The sequence below is a fragment of the Numida meleagris genome, chromosome Z (assembly GCF_002078875.1).
Source record: "Numida meleagris isolate 19003 breed g44 Domestic line chromosome Z, NumMel1.0, whole genome shotgun sequence".
NCBI lineage: Eukaryota > Metazoa > Chordata > Aves > Galliformes > Numididae > Numida > Numida meleagris.
Genome location: NC_034438.1, coordinates 34894322 through 34916655, shown reverse-complemented (window position 1 = coordinate 34916655; position 22334 = coordinate 34894322). Strand labels below are relative to the sequence as shown.

General features: G+C 36.5%; 1 protein-coding gene across 6 annotated transcripts in view; it reads left to right on the top strand.

Moving 5' to 3' along the window:
* Positions 1 to 22334, top strand: part of PIP5K1B (phosphatidylinositol-4-phosphate 5-kinase type 1 beta) — a 101799-nt gene that overhangs the window by 59832 nt on the left and 19633 nt on the right. For 5 of the 6 annotated variants that reach the window (XM_021380719.1, XM_021380715.1, XM_021380720.1 and 2 more), the window contains exons 6-13: positions 3298 to 3450; positions 5277 to 5576; positions 13651 to 13862; positions 15189 to 15272; positions 15378 to 15426; positions 15953 to 16037; positions 18614 to 18769; positions 19478 to 19622. In XM_021380719.1, the coding sequence (XP_021236394.1) occupies positions 3298 to 3450; positions 5277 to 5576; positions 13651 to 13862; positions 15189 to 15272; positions 15378 to 15426; positions 15953 to 16037; positions 18614 to 18769; positions 19478 to 19622 (1184 nt within the window). The remainder of the gene's footprint in view (positions 1 to 3297; positions 3451 to 5276; positions 5577 to 13650; positions 13863 to 15188; positions 15273 to 15377; positions 15427 to 15952; positions 16038 to 18613; positions 18770 to 19477; positions 19623 to 22334) is intronic. The other variant, XM_021380721.1, reaches the window with a different exon arrangement.

Sequence of the window (22334 nt, the reverse complement as noted above, 5' to 3'; positions counted from 1 at the left end):
GTGAACTTAAAAGTAAAACATAGCTGCTCTTGCTTTTATTTATGTTGAACACAAGTGTCTGATTTTAATTTTGTAGCACTCTGTATGGAGTTGGTTTTACTAGCCCTCAGGCAATACTTATGTGTAAGGACAGATAATTCCTTTGAATTACAGATGTTAGCTGCTAGGAAATGCTGTTGGGTTGGAGTTTTATAAAGGTGTTTTTATGTAAAATGTTCTATTTCCTTTTATGGACCTAGAGAAAGACCAAGTATTCAGGCTGTGTTGACAGTTTATAGTAAAGACTGTACTTTGTAAATACTGTCACCTGCGACTTTTATCCCACCTAAAGAAGTATCTGCAGTAGCATAGACTAAAGATTACAGGAAGACCTTACTTGCTGTTGATGGAAATTTGTGTCACTCTGCTCACCTACAAAATCACAGATGACTGATCACTGTTGGAAATTTCCAGTGAAGGCAATTTGTTGTAGATTATTTTTCTCCTCTAAACAGCTAAACACACCAAGGAAAAGGAGCAGCAACTCTGTCCAAAGAGCTAGAAAAGGAGAACGCGTTTCACTGGTCAAATGCAAGCAAAAGCTGAATGAAAATGACATCTTGTTTCCATGGAGACATTGTAAAAGGGCATTTTTTATTCTTATTTATTTCCAAACTTTCACTCAATTTGGGCAGCTGTTAAGAAACATTAGGAACTACTTCTGATTTCTGGTGAAGGAAGAGAATGAAGCTTCTCTGTGCTGCTGTGTGGGGGAAGTGTGTCTGGGACAACGTGTCTGGGACATTTGTTCCCCTGTTGCTGTAGGTTCCTCTTTTCCTAGAGTAAGGGAAGGCTGAGCACAGTACTCCAGAGAGCTGAGAGTTGAGCAGTTTCAATGTTGCACCACTTTTCTTCTTAAAAATACAAAATTTCCTTCAATTTTTGTTTTTTTGAAATACAGGTGGAATTTCAGTGTGTTGTTTTAAGTGATGCAAGCATCCAATGGGTTTGTACTTATTCTGCAAGCAATCTCTTTTTGTTGTTTCTCATTATGAACAGGCATCACATTGCAACCAGAGCCGGTTGCAGTCCGTTGTGGCCCAGAGGCAGACATGATCATTGGCATACTGTAATCACAGAACAAAACTTAGTTTGGGACGCTGTTCCCAATTAGTTGTGACTACAGTATTCTTCCCGGTAACATGTGTTGGACTACTCTGACTGAGTAGTCCTAGTTATTTCTGTGAAATCTAGATCTGTCATGTAGTGACCATAATTCCTGTCTAGTATATAAAATGACATACTTTACTGTAAGAGCATGCAAAATGATGATTCAACAGGGAGTGAAGAGATAGAAAGTGAAGTAAAATTAGGGGAGGATAAATTACAGCAAGTGTAAGTAGGCTTACGTGGTTAATTTGCAATGGCGGAGCTCAGATTTGCAGTTTCACTTTTGTGTGGGAATTCTTGTTCATAAAGTCCTTAAATGCTGGGGTTTGGGGAGTTTTGGTAGTTTTCAGCTTTTTATTTCACTTAATCTCCAGCAGTTAAAAATTTTGTTTGGTGTTTAGGCTTTTATTCTACAGAAATTAACTCAACAGTACAATAACCAGCATTCAGTGTAGATTTCTAGCTCTTGTTTGCAATGAACTGTGTTGTTGAAACTGTGTTTAATGTTTAAGATAATTGGTTTCAAATGTTTGCAGCGATGAAAATTGTTAGTGAAGCTTTATATATTTTTGGCAAGAAAAATTCAGGGGTTGTAATACAACCAATGCTTTGCTCTGAGGGCCTATGTAGCGTTATAGATTAGTAGTGCTGTTCTATTATTAGACCACTGCAGCCAACGAAAAGCTCTCATTAATTGGAACTGAGTAAACAGCAAAGCAGAGAGAGGAACGGGCAAAATTTTTATGGCATGCAAAAGTCTTAAAAATTTGAAGAATGTGGAAAGCCTCAGCCAGCACTACTGTAAGAAAATGGACAACGTAGTGATTTGAGCGCGTGGGAAGCATGCTTCCTTAGCTCAAGTGTCAAAAAAAACCCCAGACATATTTGCTACATTTTCTTGTATCAATTTTCTTTGCTGTCACAACTGTCTGAAATAGCTGGCCCGATTCTGGTTAAATTTAATGAAAGCAGTCTTCAGCAAATAGAACTGTTTTTGGGGTTGATATTCTTTTTTCATTTTTGTTTTCTGCCATGGAATTGCTTAGCTCCACTCAGGCACTGACCCAGTAAGCCGAGTTTACTTTGTTACTGAAGCAGTTATTCCTTTTGTTATGATAAGATCAGAAGACCTGCTGCTCTGCTAAGAAGAATTTCCTGATGCTTACATTGCTCATAATTCAAGTCCTGTGTAATTTTGATTCTTTCAAAGATAGAAGTCTTAAACTATTGGACTGCATGCTAGGTCTCCAAATGGGTAAAGCCACAGAAGAACAGTGTGTGTGAAGGAAAGCTTAATGATACTCTATTTCAAATAAGCTCTTCAGTTTTATGTAAACAGATTTCTCTTTGGTTTTGGAGCTTAGTGTCTTTTCTCCACTTCGTTTGAATGAAGCATAAAGTGTAAATTAATGGAAGGTTAATAAATATTCATTAGCCTCTCTGTGAAGTCTGGTTCTACTAGTAAAGATACTCATAAGTTATTACTTCTTCCTTAATGTGATCTTAACATTACTGAATCTCTGTGAAGAGAAAGCCTGTCTAAACCTCCAAAATAATGGTTCTCCAAAAATGCGTTTTTTCCTAGTTGCTGATATTTAGTTATCCTGTTTCAAGCAGGCAAATTATCAGAAAACATTAGCGGTTATACTGAGATGATTATTCTAATGGTGTCAACCCTAGTTACATAGGATATGAATTACTTATTTGTGTATTGTACAACACTTGTACTCCTTGTGTCTTTTTCTGACATACTTCCCACATGTGCTTCATAAATAAATGTCTGTGAAAAGTGAACAGTTAAAAAGAAAGTATCATCTTCAGGTTCACAGATTTGCAGTGCTGATGGTGTGAGGATGGATTGTTTCCACCTCGCTCACTCAGTTCACTCCCTTGAGAATTTATCTGAAGCAGTGGTTCATGGAGAGGAACCATATGTGGAGAGGAAAGTTGTACTGCTTCCACAACTGTGCAGCATGCCCTCAAATTACTGTGACCCAGCTTGCTGTATGGTAGTTTTTGCCAATGAAGCTCTAGGGATAAAGCTCCTCGATTCCTCTGTGTCTATTTGCAGCTGCCATTCTTTGTATTAAACTTTTATTTGAGTAATGCATGCACTGGCATTAAAATTATTTTTGTTGTTTCTTCCAGTATTCAATCTGCAGCGAGCCTTTAATTGAATTATCCAATCCAGGTGCCAGTGGGTCCTTATTTTTTGTAACTAGTGATGACGAGTTCATCATCAAAACAGTTCAACACAAAGAGGCTGAGTTTCTTCAGAAGCTCTTGCCAGGTTATTATATGGTAAGTAATTGAAGTTTTTTCTGCCTTTATAATCTTTACATTTATATGTGCAGTTTTACATCACACTTCTAAGGATTCCATTTCATTTGATGACTTTACCATTATTTTTATAATATTTTTTACATTTTTTAACTTTCAAATTTATACTCCCATGCCCATCAGAAAGAATGGATATAAATCAAGAATACATTTAAGATAATAGTTGTTACTCCTTTAGCACTCAAGATGAAGCTGAACATCATCTTCTAAAATGCTACCAAACTTTACTTCTAATAAGTTAGTAATAAGAAAGATTTCTAAATTTCTAATTCAACTTTTCTTCTCCATTTTTTGTTTGTCTACCCTCTGCATTTCACTCAGAGTGGACAAAGAAACTAGACCGGTCAGTTTCTCTTTGTTTCTGGACTAGTTCCATTTCTCATGTATTAAAACAATGATGTTAAAAGTATTCTTACCAATATAATTTGCTTAATACCTAAGTTTTAAGTAGAGCTTTTTTGAGAGCTAATGCTAAGTTGATTGTATTGTTTTATGTGTGTCAGGCATTAGAAACAGAAATCATCAATCCAAAATAAATTTAACAGTTCTCCTTTTTTCAACAAAAACTACTCAATGTGCATATAAACAGAGATTCTTCTGGGTAGTATACAAGACTTTGGAATATAACACTTGTAATTATTGTTGGCCAGATTTTCTTTTCTTTTTCTGTTTCTTAAGCAAGCACTTTAAATCTTACCCTCCCACTTGTACTCAGAATGAGGAATGTAATCATTATTACAGTAATGTAACAGGAATTCAGCTCAGCATAAATTTGAGTTGAGCATTATTGCAAGTAAATGTAAGACCACTTTTCTTTGTGTCTTTATTCTTGCTCTTAACACATGCAAGGATTTCCTAAGTGTAACTTTAATTACTGTGACTGTTTCCATGAAAGTAGTTTGTTCCTGTAGGTATATATTGTAACTTTGTAATAATGCAAGACTCAAAGTGTTTTTTCCTTTTCTTAAGTTTTCATACCAAAAACTGAGAGTAGTTCTATTCAGAAGGATGATTTTTACTCTTGCCTCTCTTGTAATCTCCTAGTTATTTTTCTACCTGTCATGGAATTTGGATAATTTAACACCTTTCTATTTTGATGGTATGTCATGATTCTGTTATGACCTCAGACTATTGTGAAGACAACCTGATCATTTGGCACTGACCTTCATTATGAAAAGCCTCGTGGAGACAGAGATTCTTCTTCAGAGTCCAAGTTAGGGCAGTGAGAACTACACTTGACCCAAACTTCTTCCCACGTGTGAAATGCAAAGGTTATTCAGATCAGAATAATGAATTAAATCTTTGGATTGTGTTTAAGTTTAGCCCAGTATACACTTTCATGGGATGTGGGAAAGAGAAACCTGTCATACAGTCAGAGTCAGAGATTCACTCATATTTGTCAGGACAGTGCATCTCAGGAAGTGTGATGGTGGCAGTTCAAACTAAATTGGAAACACATGGCAAGAAGCAATGTGCGTTGGCAGCAGCATTCTATTTTTTTTCTTACAAGACTTCTGTTTACCCTTTACATTGAAAAGACAGCATGGTTATGTGAAGCCTCTGAGCTTCACAGTAGGTTTGTTCCATGGTAGACCTCTCACTTTCAGTTTCTTCTCAGAATAGTTTATTGTGTTTAAGAAAGTCAATTGTTCAAAGAAACTATGCTTAAAAGGAAAACATGTTCTGTTCTCTTGCTCTTTGTTAGTGGCCTTTGGCACAAAAATTACTTTCTTAAGCATGTACATTATTCTGAATAAACATATTTAAAAGTATCTCTTTTGTTCTAGAATCTGAACCAGAATCCAAGGACGCTTCTACCCAAATTTTATGGGCTGTACTGTGTTCAGTCAGGAGGCATTAATATTAGAATTGTTGTAATGAACAATGTTTTGCCACGAGCCTTGAAAATGCATTTCACATATGACTTGAAAGGCTCCACATATAAACGGAGAGCATCAAGAAAAGAGAGGGAGAAGTCCAACCCAACGTTCAAAGACTTGGATTTCTTGCAAGACATGCATGAAGGGTTGTATTTTGACTCTGAAACTCACAGCGCATTAATGAAAACATTACAGCGGGATTGTCGAGTGAGTAAAATTTATTGAGTATGTCGACTTTTGTGTTCACATCTGTTCTAGATTTACTTCAGCAAAACAGGGAGCAGGATATGGCTCTCTTTGTTTTACCTGCCAAGTCCCTCTCCATGCAATTTAATTAGAAAAAACAAAGAATGTCAAAGCACTGATGAAGATTGTGTTGCAGTTACTTATTAGGATTTAAAATCCATTTGTGGAAATACAGCTAAATCTGTGAGAGTAGCTCAGTAGAGTATTTCTTATTACTGTTTTCCATTAATTTGAAGATTTTAATGAATCTTTTCTGATGCACAGCAAATAGACCTTGTAGTACTGTCGTTATGTAAGATTGAAGAGTGTTTAAGGTTGCAAGCTCAGTACTGCTTTGGTGGGTCTGTCTCTTTCTAAATGGACAGAAGCTAAAAAGCTGATTGATGGAGGCATGTCTTGTGGCAGCAGTCTTAGTTCTGGAACAAAGTAACTTCCCAAGCTGAAAGGTACTGCTTGATGTCTACATAAGATTTTTGGGGTAGGGAGAGATGTCTGCCATTCTGACCCTAGTGAGTGAAATCAGTGTCTTTTGTAGACAGAATTCTTGTAAAAATTGATTTTTTTTTTCTGTAGAAAAAGTAAGAAAATGTAAAGTTAGAAAAAAGAGGAGCTGTTCAGGTCCCACAGAGGTGCAAAAGAATTGAAGGGGGATGAGGAAAGAAAAGATTTGCTTAATAATTTTTGATAATATAACAGAAAAATGCATAGACTGAAGAAGGCATAGAAGAGGCATCATGAACATTAGTTGGTTGTTCATTGCCACCTGTGGTGCAAGATGGAAAGTGGTTTTTTTGCACGTGAATAGTACTTTTTGTTTAACACAGAATTCTGCAGTGTCTTGTGCTTGATTTGTAAAGCTGGGTGACCTAACGTTCAGCTGCGTATTCAACATTAGATATTTATCTAAGATCATACATTATTCTTTTTGTAGCCTCTTGCAGTGAGCATTTCCTGAGCTCCTGCCATGTGTGATAATGCAGAATGCATCATCGTGTCACATCTGGACACCCTTTTGTTCACCCTCCTCCACTTGTTGAAGGTTACTTACCAGGCAAAACTTGGAGGCTAACCTGTTACATGGAAAATAATAAACAGAATCTAAAAGGGGGAACACAATTGAAAAATAAAAGCAGGAATTGATAGTTTACTTGTTGTGTATGAAGGGGGACTCTTCCAGCTTTGTTAGAAACTATTGGTAAAGTCTTGGCACGTGTTATTTGAGTGCTGTATGGAACATCAAAGTCAGTAATCAATGCTTCTTATTCTTGCTTCTTTCATATTAACATCCCCAGCTGGTAACTACTCCTGGAGCCCCATCACTAAGCAAGAAGCCTGGCAGACCTTCCTGCTGGCAACAGAGAACACGAGGAGGAACTGCCTTATCTGTGCCTGCTGTCACAGGTGCACCCAACCCAGCAGCAAGCTGACATTTTCCTTGGCCAGCCTTTTAGCGCTGTTGTAAATGCAGAAGCTCTTCTTGCTACCCTTGACACCTCTTAAAACACCTCACCTATAGCAGATTTTAGTTTCACTGACAACGCATGCAGTCTCTACGTGCTCAGGGCATGTGTCTCAGTTCCTTCTTCGTGGCCTGTCCATTTTGTCCCAGCTAGTATGCTGCCTTTTCACATTCAAGCAACGCTTTGTCTCCCTTTCTCAGCCAAGCTGGCCTCCTGGTACATCTCAGCTCAGTCCCCAAGGAATGCATTGGCAGGTATGGCAGTAGTGGGCCATGGCTGGAGAGTTAGTCTGCATGTATTGCTCCTCTCTGCAGCTTTGGTAAGAGGATACCAATCCAGATAGAGGATGGAGCTGAAGGACTTGTGGAAATCTCTCACAGGCTGTTGCTTCCATTATCTGCTCCAGATTGTCTGCTTCGGGACAAGTGCAGGTTGATTGTGTTCTCCATCCAGCTCCAGTGTCCCCCACTTGTCATGTTCACTGTCAAGGTGGTAGAAACTGAAAGCTTTATTCACATACTTTTTCGTGCTTTTTGCATCCTAGCTAAATGAAAAATTGTAATATTACAGTGTTCATAAGGATGTAATATTCATTATTTTATGGTACAGGAAATTTGATGTAGCTTTCAAATTCCAGACCATCATGGAAACTTAATATAGCTATCATATTCTTGTGAGCAGGCACTATCGTAGTGACTGGGAGTAAGGAGGGAATGCAGCCAAATGGTGCTACTGGTACATGTTCTACTGGCCTGAACACCTTCAGTTAAAATGTTTTCTTTGAAGCCTTATTCACCTCAAATTTCTAAAGCCAGTGTGCCTGTATTTTATGTAATGGTAAATACTGAGAGTATTGAAAGATAGATTTTTAAATCACTGCTACTTAAACTGTATTTTATTTGTAGTAATCCTGCTGTTAGTTATGCTGATTACTGTGTGAAACTGTAAGTTACTAAAAGTAAGGCAAATTCTCCAATTTCCAAATAAAATTTTGTTCTGATAAATATTAACAGAAACTGTTCTACTCAGGATGAGACAAAGATATAAAAGCTTTAAGCAAATACCAAGTAAAACTAAAATCAATAAAGATAATTTAAGGCACATTTTCAATGTTTTTTGTTTCTGTTTTGTTAAAGATGCAGAAAATTGAACTCCACATCAAATTTATCCCTATTGTGTTTTCTTATAAGCACCTAATCCCAAAGGAATTCTGTGTGGAGGAATATTTATATATAGATAAAGGATAAGCTATGTCACTAACTGAATTTTTAGGTACAAGTAACATGAGCATGACTCAGTTTGTGTAAGAAAGGCTAGAAGTGAATTACTAGTAGTATTTTATTTTTCATAGGTGCTACCAAATCAAAATAAAGGTAGGCATCCATTATTGTGTGCTTGATCTTTGCTGAAGCTCATAAGTAATTTCATAAGTGCAAACAACCTCTCTTCTGGGTAGAAAGCATAGGAGAAGACACCAAGCGTGTTCTCAGGTACAAGAAATTACAGTCCAAACACGAGTAAGAAAGGTTGCCTTTTGAACTTATATGAAAAATAAAGAGTATTACAGGTGTGTATGTCAAAAATTACACTAGGAAAAGCTCATTGGAACATCTCATCAGGATATGCTCCAATGGTTTAATTATGAAAACACCCTTTTTTTCTTCCCAGTAGACCATTACAGTGCAGAAGAATCGATGAACAGGTAACTGTTGATCAAAAGGAAATAAGAAGAAGGTCTGTTTTAAAACTGATAGAGTCATGATTATTCAGAGATAGTTTTCTACAAACTCATCTAGTTATCTAACAAAGCACATTAGTGTAACTTCAAATGAAAAACGTGCATTTCAGAAGAATAGATAGTCATGAAATTATTTTCTTGTAAATCTTTGCTTTATGTGCTCACACAAATACAGCATACCCTAGAATGTCAACTAGTCATATGCAGGAATTTTGACTGTTCTATTAAAAATAGCCTGGTAGTGTTTTCCCTTTCCGTCTGCTGCTGAATCCAAGAGAAAACAAAATTGCAATGAGCTAGTTAAGGGTGTATGTCAGTGCAGTTGACTGTAGTAACTGGTCAAATGGAAGAAATTCTTCCAAGCAGTGTTCTTTTGCTCTTCGCTTTTAGTATCTGCTAAGTGAGATGTGTATCTGTACGTGCTGCGATAACCTCTTTTTGTCAGTAAGAATGCAATTCCCAGTATTTCTCCCTCCTCTTCCATAACACTTCTCAATGTATATAAATACTGGAGTCAGAAAAACTGTCTGTGCAAGTTGAACAGCATTTATTTATCCTGAGGTTAAAATTCCCCAGAGAAACTGCAAAGACGTGATATTCTAAAACCTGATGTTAAGATTTATTCTGCATCTACTTAAAAAGGGGGGGAAGAATTAAACAAGACTGTATTTATAAGAGCACTAGAGATCTTCATTTGTTACTTCAGAGTGGCTTTTGTTTTCCTAATGAAGCATATTAAGCAGCTTGCCTATAAGCTCAAAATTTGTTCTTCTCAGTGACCTTAGTGGGCCTGTTAAGGACAACTATCACATTTTAAACATTGACAAATGTTGTTTTGCACAACTAGACAAGTCAGCTCACTCTAAGGCCAAGGATTTTTCTCTTGCTTTAAATGATTAGATTTTCTTTTTCTTTTCAACAAAATTGCTTTTATTTAGTTTGATGCAACACCACCTGTCAATAGGCATTGCTAAGAAGTGCATATTTTTGTGGGACAGTCTTTTCTTTTTTTTTTGTATTTTTTTCTTTTTAAAAAAAGAAGATCCTTCTCATTGTGTTGAAATGTGATTGTTGATAACCTGTTGAGTTCATCTTATTTTTGTTATATTAGTTCTTATGCCCCTTTTCTGAAATTCTTATCGGAGAGGAAATGCCTGCTTTTGTCGTCAACCTTACAAGTTTTTTCTTTTCATAAACTTAAAAAATTATCTTTTTCTAAGTAGTATTTTCTTTGATTCGGTGAAAATTGCCTTTTGACTTGCAGTAGCTTTTTGTGGTTCGCAGCATGAACGCAGATTTCACTGTCAGTACATACCTTGGGCTGTATGTGGTATAAAAATGAAATTACACAGCAGAAATACGTGCTTTGTTCTGTTAGTCACTGGCTGAGGTTGTTCAGTGTGACTTTGTCTAAGATGACTCATGGAACACTTTAACATTTGATTAACCTAGAAAAGAGAAAATCTGATTCAAGGAGTTATTTTTCCTTGTTCAGTAACAATGTATTTTGAGATGCAGCTTGACTGGGCTTTTATATAGTTTGAAGGCAAGGTAGTGCTTAAGGCTAGAAGGGACTGAAAGGCTTACCAGCTGGAGGCTGCCAGAGCAGCTAAAGCTAGCCCTGCAAGCACTGCTTTGCAGCCAACTGACAACATCCTCATGAAAAACACACACACACACACATATATGTATATGTATATATATGTACGTGTGTGTATATATATATATATATAAAAGCACAAACAAGTGCATGTTGAGTTAATGATGAGAACATTCATTTGTCATTACCAAATGTAGTCAAGAATATTCTTGGAGAAGTTTCCCAGTACTGTTCTGCTATCAAGGTACATCTCAGAGTAGCTACATGAATAAAGGTGGGGTTTCTCTCACTTTACCTTCACAAGGGACACATTTCTGAGAGTTAATATCAGTTTCTAGTGATACCGTATGGATGACATCAGGTATTTTAGTGAGCTTTCTCATTTTGCTGTAAATAAATGCCTTTATAGAACTGTGATTTCTTTTAGGGTTTTTTGGTTTTTTTTTTCAGTAGATTAGGAACTCATTTCAGTACCTTTATAGCAAAAATTTGATACTGCTTATGAAAAGTAGTTAGGATAGCAAAATGCTTTCCTTTTTTTCTAGTGTTTCTTTCCAGTGATTTTTGGAACAAAATCGTAAGTTGTCAAAATGATTTTCTGTCCGTTGTGCAACAAAAGTACTTTGGGCTTAAGTGGCGGTTATGAATTGATGTAGTCAGAAAGATTAATTTTATTATGTAAGAGGTCCCTGTGGAAGAAGGACCAGTACATGATACCACAGCTTTCCATGGGACTGCACTGAAACCTAAATGTGGGTAATGAATTAATGCAGTTAAATCATAATGACTGTAACGTAATCTAATTCAAAAGAGGGTAAGGAGAAGGTTGAAGGCAGAATTGCCAGGGAATATAACTGTAAAAAGTGATAACTCTTTTTTTCCAAGCTTGACAAGCTGCTGAAATCTGGCTTTGTGTAAACAGTGTTACTGGCTGTTCTGTTGAGGTAATTTTACAGAGGATGAACATGTTTTTTTGTACTGGAATTTTTTTTTTCGGCCAACACAGAAACTAATTCAGTATGTGGTGGCAGACTTCTACAGATTGTATATTTTTAGTGACTGCATTATATAGTAATGGCTGTGAGAAAATCTTAGCAAGGGCTAGTAACTAGCAAATGGTAAAGAAAATTCTAGAATGTATTTGATGCCAAGTGTCTGGGCTTTCACATCGATTTGCTGTGCTATTCTTCAGTTTGTGATTATAAAACAGGAAGTTAATAGCCACCAACACACAATGAGCAATAACATTTCCTTATGTAGTCACATGGTAATTTAAAATACGCTTTTTTTTCTTGCATCCCAAAACCTGTGTGGGTTCTGTTTTCAAAGGGTGCTCTGGAGTACTATTAGCCATACCTGTGTATGCATTTTTCTTGTCCCACTCATAACTAACCTGCCTTGGTGCAGGATACTCTGAGCAAGATCAAGCTTACCACATCATTTAATCTCCTTCTTTCTCTCTGGAAATTAGTCTGAGTCCATGCCTTTCCACGCTTAGGTAACTTTGTGTTATGCTTGCTTTCTTCACTTTATGTAGTAACAGTGGTGCAAAAATTAAGCCATTGTGTCTCATGGAAATAAATACCAGAGGCAGGAATGAATTCAGCTTCTAGTTACTTTGACAAGTACATAAGAAATACAAATGGAGTGGAAAGGAGCTTTCCTGCCTCTTTGGACATATTTGGTCACTGAAGTTAAAATTATCTCTGGAGATGGGTATTAAGTAATAGACTACTTTTTCCTTCTTATTCAAATTCACAGACCATTAAGCCTTTCCTGGAGGTTGCAAACGGATCTCATTTTGAATTTGCAATATATGTTGTAGAGTTCATGTGCCAACTCAGTGTTTTGTGTAAAAATATTTATGCTTTCGGTGAGCTGACATTGAGTTACTGCTCTTTATTTGTTGTCACTATAAAATCACATTTTGTTCTCAGTAAGGTAAAAAGATGTACTACTACCTCTTAATTCAGCCAAAATTCCGCCATTACGTTTGGGCATTGTGTGCTAAAACATACCATAAATCACTGCTGAACTGCATGAATTGAAGGAGAGTTGAATGGCACTGCAAATTTTTTCCTGTTGCTACTAATCTTTCTCCTTCCACTTAGCACTGCCATGATAGGGGATACTAATCCAGCCTCTGTCTGCTAACATTTTTGTTATGCTGCTAGCTGTGATTACTGTTTGTTTTATTTCACCTTTACACCTTTCTGATGATCAGAGGGCTGGAGCACCTCTCCTATGAAGAAAGGTTGAGGGAACTGGGCTTGTTTAGTTTGGAGAAGAGAAGGCTCCGGGGAGACCTCATTGTGGCCTTCCAATACTTGAAGGGAGCGTATAAACAGGAGGGGGATCGATTGTTCATAAGGGTAGATAGTGATAGGACAAGGGGGAATGGAGTTAAACTGAGATGAGGAGATTTAGTTTAGATATTAGAAGGAAATTTTTCACTCAAAAGGTGGTGATGCACTCGAACAGGTTGCCCAGGGAGCTTGTGGATGCCCTGTCCCTGTAGGCATTCAAGGCCAGGCTGGACGTGACTCTGGGCAGCCTGGTCTAGTGGTTGGCGACCCTGCAATCAGCAGGGGTGTTGAAACTAGATGATCTTTGAGGTCCTTTTCAACTCAGGCCGTTCTGTGATTCTATGATACACATTGACTTGAATATATTGCCTTTTAATGGAGGTATGACAGATCTCATAATGATGTCACTGACTAGAAATATATGATACACATGCATTAGAGAGGGAAGCACTGAGAGGGCAGTAGCAAGTGGTTTTCCTGACACTGGGGAATTCTGCAGGAATACTTCTTGAGTTATAAACAGGAGGTGGAGGGGACAGTACTTCTTTAGCAGAATTTCTCCATGAAGAATCTGGAACAAGCATTAGAGGTGACTTTAAAAAAATGTGTAGTTCATGAGTCTATAGCATAACTATTAATTCATTATTTTCTATAAATAAAAAGGAGTGAATATATCTTTCTTGACTACAGAGTGATGTTGTCACATTTATGTTTTGTATCTTTTTTTCCTCAGGTGTTAAGATAACTAGTATTTAATTTCTCTGAAGTAGTAAAAGATTATTTTTTAGTGCTCTTATTGCACATTTTCGCAATCAGGGAGAAGTGTGCTGTGAAGGCTTGTTTTTACTTCGGTTCTCATAATGCTGCTGTGTAACACAATTGTATGTAGCCTTTTCTTGTTTCACTGCCACCAATTCTTCTTTGTTCTTAGGTTTTAGAAAGTTTCAAGATCATGGATTACAGTCTGTTACTGGGAATTCACATACTGAACAGTAACATGAGGGAAAAAGAAGGTGAGAGCTCCCAGAACACATCTGATGGGAAACGTCCTGGAGGGCAGAAAGTTCTCTATTCCACAGCCATGGAGTCTATACAGGGGCCTGGGAAGTCAGGGGATTCTGTTGTAACGGAGACAACAAACACGTAAGTGCCATAACATGCTCTTAATGTTGGCGTTAAAATTTCTTCAGTCAGTGTCACATGATATTTACTGGCAAAACATTCAAGATTAAATCTTGTTTCAGTAGTGGAAAGATTTTGCATTTTAACTTTTTTCAAAGCTTCACCATCAAGACTTGCTGGAGACAGAGAATTAAAAATGTTGAGTAGTTGACAGATACCTTTAAATACCTGATAGCAAATTTTCTTAGTTTCATTTATGAAAGAAATGTTATGAGACAACCATTGTAAGAGTCCCAGATATAATCTAGTCTTAACTAGAAACATCCTGATGAGCCATAAGTAAAAACTATTAACATTGAAATGAGTGTTTCTACAGTGTTTATTTTAATATCAAAGTAGTATACTCCATACGTAGGACTGTATAATCACTGGTGAAGTGCAGTCATATTCAGGTACAGTATTTCTTGAGATTAAGAATGGCTGCTTTTCTCTTGTATTTCTATCTAGCAAAAACTGCAGTAGAAGTCTATTTATATTGACAGTTGTTGAATATAATTCTGTTGTTTCCTTTGAAATACATCCAGTATCAGTGAGAGTATTATGATCACCATTCTTATTCTGTATAGTCAATTCTTGAGTATAGTGAGTGTTTAATTGCATATTAGAAGGATTTGCTTTTCTCATAGCTTTCGAGGGAGCTGTCTGCGTAAATACAGTTAACAGTATGGAAACGTGTTTAAACCTACTGCAGACAAATGGGAGACTCATGATAATTAGCATTTATAGAGTTTCCAGTTGTTCTGAGGTCTAGAATATAATGAGATAAAGAACTGAATTTCATTGAGTTTTTACAGTATAACTTTTACACAGGATATGATGAATGCTCCTGTATGATGATAGAGGTGTTGTACTGGTTCTTTTGGCAGGGGGTGTTGGTTTTTGGTTTTGGTTTGGGTTGTTTTACTAAAAGATAAACACAGTTCATCCAAGAAAGCTCCTGTGCTTATTATATATGGGAGACAAGGTATCATGTTGCAGTGGTGATAACGGGTCCTACTCTAATCATGAGAAGTGCAGTACTGATGCTGAAAGCCAAGTGCAATCATACCAAGAAGTCACCCCCAAATATACCTTGTTTATGATAAGTATTTACCAGTCTACCTAAAGCACTTTAAGCTTGCTGTTTAAGGCCAATTCTGCAATTCTGTACTAAGTGAGCTACATCTGAATTTGCATTGTGGCATCTAGCTTTAAAATTGTGTCATTTCTTTGGATTTCTAAGTAGGTACAGTTCACCTATGAAGCAACAGTCAGAGATTCTAACTCCTTTTTTATTGTTTCTGTCAGAATGGGAGGTATTCCAGCTAAAAGCCATAAAGGAGAAAAGCTGCTTCTATTTATGGGGATTATTGATATTCTACAGTCTTACAGGTAAGTGGCAATTGAATTTCATACTTCTACTGAATAAACTATTCTGAAATTACTTACAAATGTGTAAATCTTACAGAGCAGTTCTCTTTTTTTTTGTATACTTAGGTTAATGAAGAAGCTGGAACATTCGTGGAAAGCTCTTGTTTATGATGGGGTAAATGTTATTGGTTTTGTTTTTTTAATTGCTGATATTTTAAGTAATGGAACTTTGTTTTCTCTTAACCAGGAAAGAGAGAACTCTGGTATACTTGTAGTCTACCACCACCACATCATCTAAACTGTTCCTGAAATCTTTTAGGTTGATTTCTCAATTCATGCTCTGATTTTATTTGTTGACCTTTCAAAAAGCAGGTAAAATGATCTTGCCCTTATTACTTACACAGGGCAGTAGCCAGTTATCAAGACATAAAAAAACTCATGTGTTCTGAAAAATATCATTTTCAAATTCTGCAAAGATTTTGCAGAATGTAGCTATTTAACTTTGAACTCATATTTTCATAAATGTAATGCTTTTACCTAGGGCTACATTTCCTTAAAGGAAAGAATTGTTGGGCCTTGTTTTGAGTAGACCAGAAACATATTGATACAGTTTACCTGATGTGTCAAACTTTTTTCTGGACTGTGTAATTTTGACATTTTTTTTACAGAAAATGTGACTAAGACCTTTTTCAAACTTGCAGGATACAGTTTCAGTTCACAGACCAAGTTTTTATGCGGATAGATTTTTAAAATTTATGAATACAAGAGTTTTCAAGAAAGTTCAAGGTAAGAAAATCGTTGTGTTTGCTCTTCTAGGTATTTTCATAATCATTACTTGTAACTCTTCTGTCTTGGTAATACAAGAATCCTTTCTTCAAGATCATGTAGTGGTTATATAAGCAGAAGTTGAGTTTCTTCATTAGAGCTAGTGGGATTGTACCCTGGTAGTGGAATTATGTAAAATATTTGCTGTATGTTTTTTTTATCGCATAAGGCACATCTGAAGGTAAGATAGGTTTCTATATATTGACATTGACAGAAATTTTGTGAGTAATTATGTCTTGTCTTGCATCTCTTCATAGCAGTACCATCAATGACTTCACTTATAAGTTTCAATAAGTAAAGATTGATTAAATACCATCTCCAACATGTTTGAATGTAGGCATGCTTCTCTTCGATTTGGATTTCTTCTGTGCTTCATCAAGAAAGAAAATGAAAGTTGGATATTACCAAAGTATTTCATCTTCATCCGTTGTTTCTACTTTCTGCCTCCATTTCTCCTTTCCTTTCTTTAATCTTTTTTTCATTCTCAAGGGCAAGATATATACCATTACTAGGTTTTTTCAGGAGAGAGAAAATGCCAGTAGAAACCCACCATCACAGTAGAGGTATATCACTACCAAGAGGTATCTGAAGATTTCAATTTAAATATTTCAGCAATAATTTAACTTTTTATTTTTGTAATGTCTCAGAAATAAGGTGAATTATTAGCATAACCTAAAGTAGACTGTGCATCTGTAGGTCCTCTTAAGCATTAGAGATAGGGGAAAGTGACCCTATGCAGACTCTTAAGAGTGACAAGAAATTGGAGGAGTAAATGATGAGTACTTTGTGAAATTACTAAATAAGAAGAAGACTGAAAAGAGAAAACTGGGAGTTGACAAACTAGAAAGATAGATGAGATACTTGAAGGATAGTAACCAAATGTTTAGAGGAAGAAAAAAACATTTGAATTAATCATGATTAGTGATTCTTCACATGTGAGCTATGTTGCAACAAGTATTCAGGAAAATAAACTTTTGGAGAGTTCTATAAATACTAATGAATGGGTGGATAATTCTTTTGTGAGTAGGTCATGCTACAGAAAGGAGTTTCAGTCTGAAGCATCAGTTATAGGAGAAGCTGTTCTGGTTATCAGAGCAGTGACGTTTTTTTCAGCAATCATGGCAGCTCGTATAAAACCTTTAGTATGTAAGACATACAGATGGGTTGGTTGCATGCTTGCTAACTTCCTGTTTTACTGCCAAATTATTTTTGAAATCTGTGGAGGTGCTGAAATTGCAGGTTGTTTTTTTTTGTCTGTTTGTTTTCCATTTGGTAAAAAAAATTGCATGTTTCTGATGCTTATCCTTTAGGAAACAGTGTTCTGTGAGTTTCATGGATTTTTTTCAAAGCAGAGTTCTTCACAAATAAATTTAAATCGACTGGCTGGCTAGAACTATGTAGTTGATAAAGAAACGTATATTCTAGAATAGATCCTGGTTAGCAGTATGATAATCACATCTTGTTTAACTGTATGTGCTTTGGAGGTGAATGCTGGTGGGTAGAATAGACACTTTGTTCAAGTGCTACAGGAATAATATTGAGCCTATGGCATTGTGTCAAACTGATAGAAGATGTTTTGTAAATATCTTTGTGGCTAGTGTTAGGCTGGTCTCTTCTAATGTCCTTAGTTATCTGAAAGAAGAAGGAAGAAGCCTGTATGGAGAAAGGTAGAACAAAATTGAAATGATGGATAGAAAAAAATGAGATTTAAGCGTGACTGCAAATTCTTATGGAAACTAACAGCTCAAGGCATTAAACGCAAAAACTTTTGGAACAGGTAAATGACAATGTGTGAACTTAAAATTATCACTTTATGGCACAGCATTGTGATTAATATAAAAATAAGACAGTGAGGTAATATGATTTAAATTAAATTCAGATGAAAGGAAGGATGCCCCTGAGGCTGAGATCTCTTAAAATATGGAATAATTTTGCTAGGGAACTGCGTTGTATGAGGTGCTACTCAAAGGCTTTATTATCTGGAACCTTTCCAGTATAGACATTCCCTGTGCATTTGAGTATTTTCAGTTCTTTCTGGTTTTGACTGCTGGATTTATCTCAGTGCAAGATGGAAGCCTTTCTGTATTTAAAAACTATAGTGTACAACTAAGGGACAAAATGCCTTATTTTCTCTATGATTTTGTCTGTCTCATTTTTTCAAGCTTTTAATCTATTTCAATATCCCAGTGTTACTGATCTGCATAGAAGGCTATTAATCTGCTTTTATGTGAGTTAGTTGTTGAGATGCATTATCATTTTTTCACAAAAAAAAAAAATAGGAGTGTTTCTGTCTTCAGGAACATTTCTTCTCAACTTAAAGCAAGACATTTCAATTTAAGCTCTTAAGCCCTGTTCTGAGTATATGCTTCTCCCTTAGTGCACAAAATAAGCTTCCATAAATAATTATAATTACAGTCTAAGTCTGATCTGCACCCGGAAACTCTAGCTTTATAGGTGGCTTGCCTTTCTATTCTGTTAAAGATGTACAGTACACTAAAGTGACTTAATTCAACACATGTATTCATTTGGTAACACAGCTTTAAGGTCTTCACCTTCCAAGAAACGATGCAATTCCATCACAGCCCTAAAGGCAACATCACAGGAAATAGTGTGTGCCGTCAGCCAGGAGTGGAAGGATGAAAAGCATAGCGTTATTACTGAAGGACAAAGCTACTCCAGCCTTGATGAGGAAGGTAATACCTTTCGAATCAACGATCTGAACCACATTTTTAAAAGAATTTTGTATAAGCCTGAACTGGAAGGTCTGAAGTCTGGCTCGTTATCAGAAATTGAGGTTTGGGTTATTCTTGGCTACTGCATGCAAAAAGTAGTTTATATATCAAGGTTATAATATGATCTTAGTTTTCTCCTTGTTTACAGGAGATCCTAAAACAATTTGTCCAATACAGTCAGCAGATTAAGGCCAGAGCCAGTGCTGTTCTTTTCTCTGACTTCTAAATGAATATGTCACATTAAGTGTTTTCAAGCTCAATTTGTTTGCCTCAAAGTCGTCTTAACGAGATAGAATCTGTCCCTTTCAGAGATCATTTCCAGCCAGACACAAAGGAGAACCAACGAACTAATCCTGTGTGAAGAGAACATTTAGTGTGAAACCGGTCCTGGCTCTTAGAAGAATTCATCGTATATTGATACTGCTGTTTAATATTTGTCCATCAAGTTGCTTTGTATTCTGCTAAATGTACTGGCTAGCAGTTGAAATTTGCCCTGTAAAGAGTGTGGGTATGGGCCCATGAATATCACAATATCATCTATTCAGGCATGTTAAGAAGCTTCAAGAAACTGGTGAGAGTGCCAGGTGATGCTATATACTTGCATAAAGACTCTTGGATCCAATCTGAAATGAAAATTGCTAATGTTGTTCTTTATTTTTGTATATTCAGTCCTAGGTTCATGCCGCCGGCCAGATTTAGTGCCAAGCACTCCATCTCTGTTTGAAGCAGCTTCTCTGGCAACCACAATTTCTTCTTCTTCCTTGAATGTAGATGAACGTTATCAACGTGATCAGCCAATACTCTATTCTAGCAGGTAAATTTATTCTAGCAGGTGTATTTAGAAGAGGACTCCCCACCCTCCTGGTAAAAGTCCAGCAACATGTTCAATGGGAGGAGGCTCTGAAAAATCAGAATGAGAGTTTTTCTATGTAGACCAATACTGACCATCTCCTGTGAAGGAGAATTGCTATAATCCTATTGGATTTGTTAAGTATTTTGCAATGGGGTCACAAAGTAAAAAAGCATAAACTCAGTGTAAATGTTACAGTATGCTTTGAAGTTTTTACCATTTTCCAAAACTAAACTAGGCATTAAAAACTTATGTAGGCCTTAGTCTGTTTCTCAAACCAAACTATACAAAGATCAAGATTGGGAATACATGTTGTAACTTGGCTGCAGAAAATGTTGGTTTTCTAGGAAAAGGGAACTGCTTTCAAGATGATCTTTGTTCTAGATGTTCAGTGCTGAATGATCTGCTTTAAGTTCCTTAGAAGTGACCGTTTGCTGAAGTGAATTTCTTTCAAACTTCACCAGTGGGTGTGGCAAGAGCATATCCAGTTTTAATCCAGGACAGATAAAAATGGGAGTGTTTCCATGGAATTTGTGAGCTAGCTTGGATACCTTGTAGCTATATCTGCCCAATACCATTGGTATGCCAGTAAGGCTTGCTGGGAAGTTGTGTGTACCTGAACTCTACCAAAAGATTCTAGAAGAAACATTTTATATTGTACAGTCATACCTGCTTGGAGATCTTATTGCCATATGTGATGTCACAGACTAGCAATTTCTTTATCTGTTTTTGTCAGGAGGAATAACTGTTGTGAAATCAGGCATCTTGAACTTCTATGTAATAATTTGAAATCCTGCATCATACAGTGTCTGTGTAAATTTAGTAATCTAATTCATGTACTGTGATATGGTTCTTTAGTTCGTATGTTGTCCAAAAAAATCAAGGTGTTTTACAAGTAATTTTGAGGTAGTAGAATTTTATTTCCCTATTAAAATTTCATCGGTTGCTTTCATATACAATGTAAAATGACTTACAGAGTTCCTTGATCAACGTGATACTTGAAGGCTTCATTTTCATTAAATTGAAGGAAAGCTCACTGATGTAGAATCTTGCATAGGTCTGTTCTGAAAAATAGAATAACAATCTGAATTCGGTATGGTCTGGTTATGGGTTTTGAATTACAGAATTTTGACAAGTTGTTGTCATACATATGTCAAATAACATTACTAATGAATACACATCAGCAGAAATGGAGCTTCTTCAATTTAACTTCTGTAAGTCTTGTCCAATTTATGACAGTTGTAGGACTTCAAAATTCCATAGTCTTGAAACAAGTTTTAGCTTTGCTAAAAATAAGGTTATTACAGTATTTAGTTTTTCTAATTTTCTTTAAGCATCGTATTTTGTATGTGTTTTATTATCATCAGTCAGCAAAGGAGAACTGTGGAGCTGTCTCATTGAAGAGTTCACATTTACTGCAAATAAAATATTTCAAATACTTTTTACTCTCTACAAATTAATTATAGGTAAAGAGTATGAGTAAATCCATGATTTTTTCATGTAAATATATTCCAGAATCGTTCTAAAATGAACCAGTTTTTTAGCAGATCTACACCTCAATATTATGTTTAGATTTGTTCATCTCCAGATGTGATTCAGTCAGTTAAATTACCTAAAATGTTATCAGTAACGCAACCTTACCTGTCCTTACGTTATAAAATTAGAAGACTGTAGTGTTTGCAGTCCACATTTAGTTCTGATTTATCAGTACAACATAACATGCTCTCTATCAGGACCAACCTTGCATCAGTATTCATAGACATGTAGCTCTCTCCATGTCTTGTGTCAAACAGAGGACCTTGCCCTATGGTCAGGTGATCTCCTTACCACTCAGATCTCACATCCTTCCTGGTCCACCTGTAACTTTTCAGCCAAGTTTGCTAGTGCTGTAACCTTTTTAGCCAAGTTTCCTAGTGACAATTTTTTCTCTCAGCCAAGTTCTAACTAATGTCACAATATGAATATAATTCACAAGGGTTAGCTTCTGTGTCAGAGCTAATGACTTTTACAAATTGAGAAAGCTGCTAAATATGCTGAGTATTAAACTCATTTCAAGATCAGGCAGCTTGGAACCAGGCTCTGCTTTCTGCAGCGGTGCAGGGTGATCCTTCCTTCTTCATGGCATTAAATAATACATAGGTTGCTCTGAAAGTGCCTGCTGTTGATTTCCATGGAAACTACAACAGATACAAAGAGTACGGTAACACTGTTTGATAGAGCAAATTCTCAGCTACAAAACACTATTTTTAAACATAGTCACTGTCATTAGCTCTGCAATTTCACCAGTGATGAACAAGAGGCTGCATGCTGCACTCATAAAATCTGCTTGGCTGTCCAGAATGTGGCTCATTTTTCACATGGCTGACACCACTGCTGAAATACACCACCCACTGCTTCACTGTGCTCACATCCACTGTTTGATCTCTATAAATGTTCAGCAAGTGTTGGTGAGTGTCAGTGGGTGCCATTTTCTCCATGTAGAAGAATTCAGTGACACACCTTTGCTTCATACACACTTCCATGTCAGACGCCATTCTGTCAGAGTGCCCCTCTGCTGCCATCTGTCACACAGCAACAACATGTGATGGAATATTGGTGGGAAGGTTCGGCCTCTACTGCCATACCACCAACATCTGCCTCTGACTTGTGAGCCAACATAATAAAATGGAAGCATTA